This window comes from Chenopodium album, chromosome 16 (assembly GCF_948465745.1).
Source record: "Chenopodium album chromosome 16, dcCheAlbu1.1, whole genome shotgun sequence".
Taxonomy (NCBI): Eukaryota; Viridiplantae; Streptophyta; class Magnoliopsida; order Caryophyllales; family Amaranthaceae; genus Chenopodium; species Chenopodium album.
This window is the reverse complement of record NC_137849.1, coordinates 32,002,114-32,009,545: the sequence shown is the minus strand read 5'-3', so window position 1 is coordinate 32,009,545 and position 7,432 is coordinate 32,002,114. Positions and strand designations below refer to the sequence as shown.

The window sequence follows — 7,432 nt, the reverse complement described above, 5'->3', positions numbered from 1 at the left end:
GCTGTTGTTGGAGACTCTGATGGGAGCGAATTGAAGGGAGTAACTAATAATATTTACATCTCTTGGAAAAATTGTTACATTGAAATATGCTATGCCATATTATTAGAGATGGTTAAAAGGTTAACGATCTTAACATGTACTCAATTCAATTGTTTTACATAATCTAAGTGTTATAATAGTCTAATAGCTTGTTTTTTTATTCGTGCGCTGCAATTAGTCCCTTCACTTGATACAAATCCCCAATAAGATGTAATAAACCAGTGTAATTGGTAACGATATCAACATTCCAAAGCTAACCCTGCATCCAAAATTAAAAGCATGCTTAATAATGACAAATGACTAAGTAGTACATACATCAAATAAGCTAGCAATATGTATTATTTTGAGCAAGATCTTGAGTTTAGTAGGAACATACGCTGTGCTAAGTACACCAGGATGAACATTGTATTCTTGAGCAAAGACAAAAGAGACAATAGCCTGTGGTAGAGCTGCCTAAAATAAAATGTAAGATTTACAGCACATTGGTTAGTACTGTGATAACTATATTTGTGATTTTTTTTATTTTTTATTTTTATTTTTTGGTTAATATGATGATAATATTGTTTTTCATGATACTACTTTTATTTTATACCTGCATAATGATAATTTGTAGGAGAGTCCCTCTTAATCCAATAGCAGACGAAGTAGCCGCCGTGATAGTGGGGCCCACAATGAACCTCATGGCTGCAGCTAAGGCAGCTAATGCACTCCCACCAGAAATTACTTTAGGTTGTGAAGCCATGAATAAACCTAACAATTTTGACATCAATCAAGTAGCAATAACCCAATAAGGACATGTTTACATTAGTTTCCACAACTAAACTTTATTTTGGTGCGAATGAGTCACAAGGGCATTACAAATTACAATTGAAAGGGGATTTGAACCTTAGATTCGACCTATGATACATACATGCCCTAAGTCTTTGCCAATAGACCAATATCTCATTGGTCAATTAAACCGCTAAATAATTGGAGGGAGTAGTTTAGGCATCAGAATGACACTTTTGTCTTATATATTACATTTATTCACAATATAAACATGATACTATACTTAGCTTGCAGAGCTCTCTAGTTATCTACTATTACGTATAACCGAGCTATTGCAGCTATCGCTAATAAGCTAAGACTTGTACTCAATGACAATGAGATGTATGCATATACAAAATACAATATAACTCAATCTAAATAATTAAACAAAAATTCTTACCAAGACTAAACATTGCCATCCCAAGTCCTGTATCAGAGAAAATTTTAATGGAATTGGCCACCATTGCAGGAATTTCGACTTGCCACCTTCAATGTTTAGTAAAAACCGAATTAATAATCAAATAAGATTTTAAAGAGATCCCTACACATAACACAGTTCACAATCAATAATCTATATATATTAAGATACATAGCAATGACACGTATCATATCCTGTTGTGTCCTTTTTTTTTTTTAATAAAATTCTCTTAAAAAAACAAATCTTATACAAAAATAATTCTCTAATCTTATACAATAATATTATTTAAAATAAAAATATTTGACATATCTTTAACACAAAATATCTATATAGCTATATAAAAAAAAATAAAATAAAATAAAATAAAAAATTGTGTGTCTTTAAGTTTTGTTTGCTTTTTTGTGTGTTTTTTCGTTTTCGTTTTGTTTTCTTCTAGTCTGCTTTCGTTTACTTGTTTTTTTCTTTCTAGTATTAGCTTTGTAATTCCTTTTTGGGGCTTGCCCCTCGGCTTTACCAAAAAAAAATAAAAATAAATAAAATAAAAAATAAATAAATAAAATAAAAATAAAAAATATAACATAATTTTGATCATTTTCTACATCATTTAATATCTAACCTATTTTTCATAATTCTTTATTTTGACCATAATTTAAAAACTTTATTTTTAGAATTTTATTTGTTCATATAAAATTAATTATAATGATAGTATAATAATGGTTATTGAAATTATTATGCATAGCATGGGAACTAACCTAGTACATACTAATAAGATGTAATTATAATCATCAATCAATAACTATATATAAAAGATACACCAGTAATGACACGTGTCATCTTCTGGTGTGTCCTTAGTGGCTTTTTAAAAATATAAAAAAAAAATTACAATATAAAATCTTATACAAAATAATTTTTATATATGCTAATAACAAAAATAATTACTTTAAATAAAAAAGATTTGATATACTTTTTCCCACAAACATTTATGATTATGATAGAAAATATTAACATAATTTGTGATATAGTTTAATTTACTTCAAGAAAGTATTCATATTTTTCCCTAATATCAATAGTTGTTTATTTAAATTTTTGTAAAATAAACAATTATAGTGAAAAGTTGATATTAATTTTTTATTACTGTGCATAACATGGGACTTAAGCTAGAATCTAATAATTATGCTCCAAAATAAAGGTTAGAGAGATGAGAGATTACTACAATGTGTTATGTGTTGAATGTCAATTACCTAAACGAGATCAAGGACCAAGTTAAGGCAACAAGACTAGAGTAGAAGTTAGGGTTCCTCTTAAGTTTCTTACAGACCATGATCAAAATCTGCCTGGTTGTCATTACACTTCCAGCTGCAGGGACAGGGAGTGTGTTTGTCAACTTGGGTTTACATTCAACGATATCTTCTAGGTGGATTTCGACCTTCGATGTCGAGCTCGGTAGTTCTGTCAATGTCAAGGAGTAAGTCTCATATCAAATTGTCGAGTAAATATGACTTTAAAAGTATTTCTTAAAAAGGAAATTTTGTCAGAAAGGACATGTACTTTTTTTTTTTTTTTGGGTTTTTCTAAGCTATACCTCTAAGGTAGTCGGATTTCTAAGATGTACCCATACTCTTTTAAGTTTCTAAGTCGTACCCTTCAACTACTTATCAATACTAAAATGTACGCTTATAAGTTGTTTAAAAGTTAATTGAGAGTGTGATTTCATGGCTTCAGTTTTCGTTATTAGGATTGCGGTGGTTAAGATTTTCTTTCCCCTATTATTTCCTTACCTTTTATCATCTTTTTATTAAATTTATAGTTAACTTTAGGTGACATGAAAATTCCAAAGTGGGTACCTTTCATTAATGGTAGTGAGTTGAGGGGCACAACTTAGAAATTTAAAAAAACATGGATACACCTTAGAAACCCGACTACCTTAGGGGCATAGCTTAGAAAAACCCTTTTTTTGTGAGAATGGGGCCTTTTTGTAGCATTACGTGATGACCAATGCCGAATTCTGGCGGTTAATTCCTATATTACCACTGGTGGAGCCAGGTGGGGACAAGAGAGAACGGTTGTCCCTCTACTTTTTAAGAAAAAAAATATATAGTTATAGAAATAATTTGTGCTACAATGATAAAGAAAAAGTGGTTTAGTGATTATATTGTTTATGACTATTCTTTGAGGTCATAAGTTCTGGCTCTACCACTGCATATTCCTATTATAAGGTCACTTCTCACAACCAAAAACGCTTAAAAAGTCGTTTCTCACAAATAACTAAATAAAAAGGTCATTTTTGATAAATTTCCCAACAAATAAAAAACAACTAAATCAAAAGGTTGGAAGCAAACCTTTAGGGCAAGAATTCTCTTCATCATCATGATCACTAATCTTGGTTGATGACCTAGAAGGAAGAACACAAACATCTAACTCTCTTTCCTCATCAAACTCCAAACTCGCATCACAAATTTTCTTAGAACATTCAAGCGAAGATGAGCTACGATTAGTACTCATTTCAGTCCCTTGCTCATCAGAAATGATGACTATTGTTGCTCTTCTATATTCAAACAAGAGCAACATAATAGGAAACCATACATTAAACTGTATAACAGAAAGTTGCACCATCAAAGATTGCGAAAGGTCTTGACCATACATTCCTCCTAACAAAGGAATGCCCACGACAAGCGTGTTGGGAAGACACAAAAGCGAAAAGAGGGTGATACACCATTCAAGGGACCCTCTTGAACTCAGCTTACACCATATAAACAATATCACAATGACTATAAGTTTTTGCAATGTGTCTGCCGCGATGAAGCGGAAGTTCATTGCATAAGGGTTGTTGTTTGAGATAAATTTGATGGATAGAAGTGGGACTGCAAATAATGCAACAAATCTGTTGATTCCTGAGATTTCATTTGGTGAAAATATTTTCCACCATTTTACTGATACATAAGCTGAAATCATTACTACATAAAGAGGTACTATATTAGATAGTACATTGTATAAATCTTTCCAGGAAATCATCTGATCTTTTTTCTGTGTGAGAAAAATAATGTAAGATGAAAAAATTAATTGTATAAATAAAATGGGTAAAGAAGGCAAGAAAAGGTTTATTAAGGGGTTTTAGTGAATAACAGAATTCAAACATATAATGTTAGATTTATATAGGAAAAAAAATAGCCTGAAAGACAGCTGCATTCTATTGTACTGTGTTTTTTTCAAATACCAGGTGGAGTTGAGGAAGGATCTACGAAATGATGGAATGTACAAAACTACAAAAGTAGCAAATGCGTTGACTGTAGGATGCATGTCAAAGGAACATTGCTAGCTCAAGAGTGGACTTATAGGTCAAAAACTTGAGGTTGTCTACGACACTAATGTATAAATACCATAAAGGAATTATAATAATATCAATAAAACATTTTTACATTTGTTGGTACTATTGAATACGTACTTACTTTGGTATTTAGCTGATACCATCTAAATACAGTATAATACCAACCTCGTGTTATTAGAGTCCTAGTGAACTCTATATATTAGTGGCGTATATTTTCCCCAAAAATCTTGATACTAATCTAAACTCATATTGGATGCATTATTTTTTAAAGCTTTAATGTGGAGTGAACAAACCCTTAGTTGAACAGGTTTGAATAATTGACACTAACCAATGTCACATTTATACTTTCAATTAAAGGTAAAGGTATCAAAAATTGACCTGATCGACCCAATTAAATGAAAATTATTCAGATTTTGAGCCACAACAATTTAGCATAACTCGGCTGATATGGTTAAAGTCAGAATTGGTTTATATACTAAATGTCACGCCTCTCACTTGAGGGCTTGTTGGGCTTTAAGTGTGGATGTAATGCATCATAAGCCCCACCATGCATACCTAGTGGTTAATATTCAACTTTGAAATAAGAGGTGAATTGAATGAGATTCGAAATTTAGTGAAAATTTTATTATGAATAATCACATTAATCTCATTTCAAAATTTTACAATTGGATGGTGAAATCAAAAAAGAACCGAAGGAAGTAAATGAGGTTAAAGGAAAGTAGCATACCAATTTGAGAAAAGGAGCATTGGGTTAACTTGAAGTCAAAAACATTACCCAACCACCCACTCACCCACCCAAACTCAATACAGCCCATCAAAAAGACTGATAGACAAATTGTAGCCCATGGTTATTGGTAAATATAGTTTCCCTTTTTCCTAATTAGTAATTGTAAATTGATCATAAGCATATTAGAACCTCAAAACTGTACTTGTATTATCTTTACAAGTAATTATTAGACACTAGAATGAGACTTGAGTGTGCACCAACCTCCCACTCAATTTTGTCGAATTTTCCCCACTTGCTTTGTTTAACAGTTAAAAAAAATTCCAATTTGCAGCCAAATTGCATTTATATTGCTCCATACTGCCTTTTTAGCTTCCTAGTCTCAACTCTTAAGTTGTGTCATGCTTCGCATGTTCACCCATTATACTGTACAAGTAATTGTCTTATTATGTTCTTCATCTATTATTCATTACTCCATTCGTTATTGTTGATGTAAAAATGCATAATAGTACTCTTTTATAAGGTAAGAATACCTTAGGGATATGCCCTGACATTTGAGTTTAAGACCTCAATAGTATACGAGTAATGATGATTCTAATGTAGTCAAAAGTCATAAGACTACATTTTATTGAATATATAAATGGACGGTTGAGATTACTTTTTTTTTTTTTTTAATTAGTAATTTTGATTAAAAATAATTTTTTAAGATAATTTTTTTTTTTTTCGAAATTCTAAAAATGAAAAAAAAAATATTTTAAAAAACATTTTAAATTTAAATACGATTACATTAGAATTTTTAATACGTAAGTACTCCCTCCGTTTATAAATACTTGCTCCATTTTTCTTTTGCGGCCGTTTTTAAATTTGTTTCATTTCCTTATTTGGAAAGCTTTTATAATATTTAATTCATTTCTCTTAACTAGTGGGACTCAATTTTATTACTTTTAGATTCTCTTTCCTCCAATTTACCTTTCACTAACCCCACTATCTCTATATTTTATTACTTAATCTACTTCCTCTATTTTTTTATTTGCATCACGTGATGATGCACGGAGTTTTAGTAGAGTAATATAATATTATGAGTGGGTGAAAAATTTATTATAGTAAAAGTTAGATGGAGACCATGGAAGAGAAATAATGTGAGGGAGAGTAAATATTTTTATTATATAAGTGGGGACCGTGGAGGAGAGAAAAATAATAAAATAATTTAAGTGGGGTTTAAAGTAAGAGAGAGAAATGATAAAGTATAGTATAAAGTTACCAAATTAGGAAGTGATGCATTTATAAAAAAAAACACTCATAAAAGGAAAGTGATGCATTTAAAAAAAACGGAGGGAGTAATTTTTACTAAAATTCCGCGCATGTAGAAATGGAGCAAGTATTTAAAAACGGAGGGAGTACATTTTTAAAAATTATGGTAGTCAGAAGTCATAAGATTATATTAGAATTTTCAATACGTGTAATATTGTCAAAACAACAATGAAGTTAAAAACAAATTACTTGTGTGTCAAAAAAAAAAAAAAAAAAAAATTACTTGACCATTAAATAAGAACATCTTACAAATTAGGAATTTTGCAAAATAAAACACGCTAACTATTGCGTTTTGAATAAGGGAGAAAGGTTACCTACATGCTTTAAAGTTTAAACACGAATACACGATAGGAACTTTGCTACTTGCTCCAAGAATATTCATAGCAATATAGCATGCTGTTGCTAAGATCTGCTTAATTATATCTTGGCTACTAATTAAGCCTAGAGTGCTAATTTAACTAAGGGAACTAGGAAAGCTTAAAGTATTGTAAAGTGCAGTTGTTTGATTGTATTATATCTTTCGTTGGTAGTAGACTTCCTTCATTCAGTTTTCTTCTTTGACTTCAAACATCACCTAATTGTTTGGTTAATTGAAAATTCAACTTTTAATTTTGTGCTAGATTGGATACAGTTTGGGCCGTGTGACTTAATATTGAGCCCATTTATTTCAGGGTCATGTACAATTTGGGCTAGTTGCCTTATAGCCAACGAAAATTTAAAAAGGGTCCAACAGTTATCCAGTTATTCCCTCTGTTTCGATAGGATATTTGGATAGTCATGGTCGGAATAGTACGCACTGATTTTATCT

General features: G+C 30.7%; 1 protein-coding gene across 1 annotated transcript; it reads right to left on the bottom strand.

The window, feature by feature from the left end:
• Positions 1-222: 222 nt before the first annotated feature.
• Positions 223-4,276, bottom strand: LOC145584071 (putative auxin efflux carrier component 1b). Its single transcript, XM_081641009.1, has 6 exons — positions 3,604-4,276; positions 2,506-2,713; positions 1,247-1,332; positions 632-789; positions 416-492; positions 223-298 (listed from the first exon to the last, which is right to left on the bottom strand). The coding sequence occupies exons 1-6, from the start codon at positions 4,274-4,276 to the stop codon at positions 223-225; spliced, it is 1,278 nt and encodes a 425-aa protein (XP_081497135.1).
• Positions 4,277-7,432: the final 3,156 nt, after the last annotated feature.

Excerpts from the sequence above, each read along its gene's own strand:
- LOC145584071 (XM_081641009.1), bottom strand. The coding sequence starts at position 4,276 with ATGATTTCCTGGAAAGATTTATACAATGTACTATCTAATATAGTACCT. Across the intron at positions 2,714-3,603 it reads AGAGAATTCTTGCCCTAAAG|AACTACCGAGCTCGACATCG; the intron begins GTTTGCTTCCAA and ends TGACATTGACAG. Across the intron at positions 790-1,246 it reads GATGGCAATGTTTAGTCTTG|GTTTATTCATGGCTTCACAA; the intron begins GTAAGAATTTTT and ends CAAAATTGTTAG.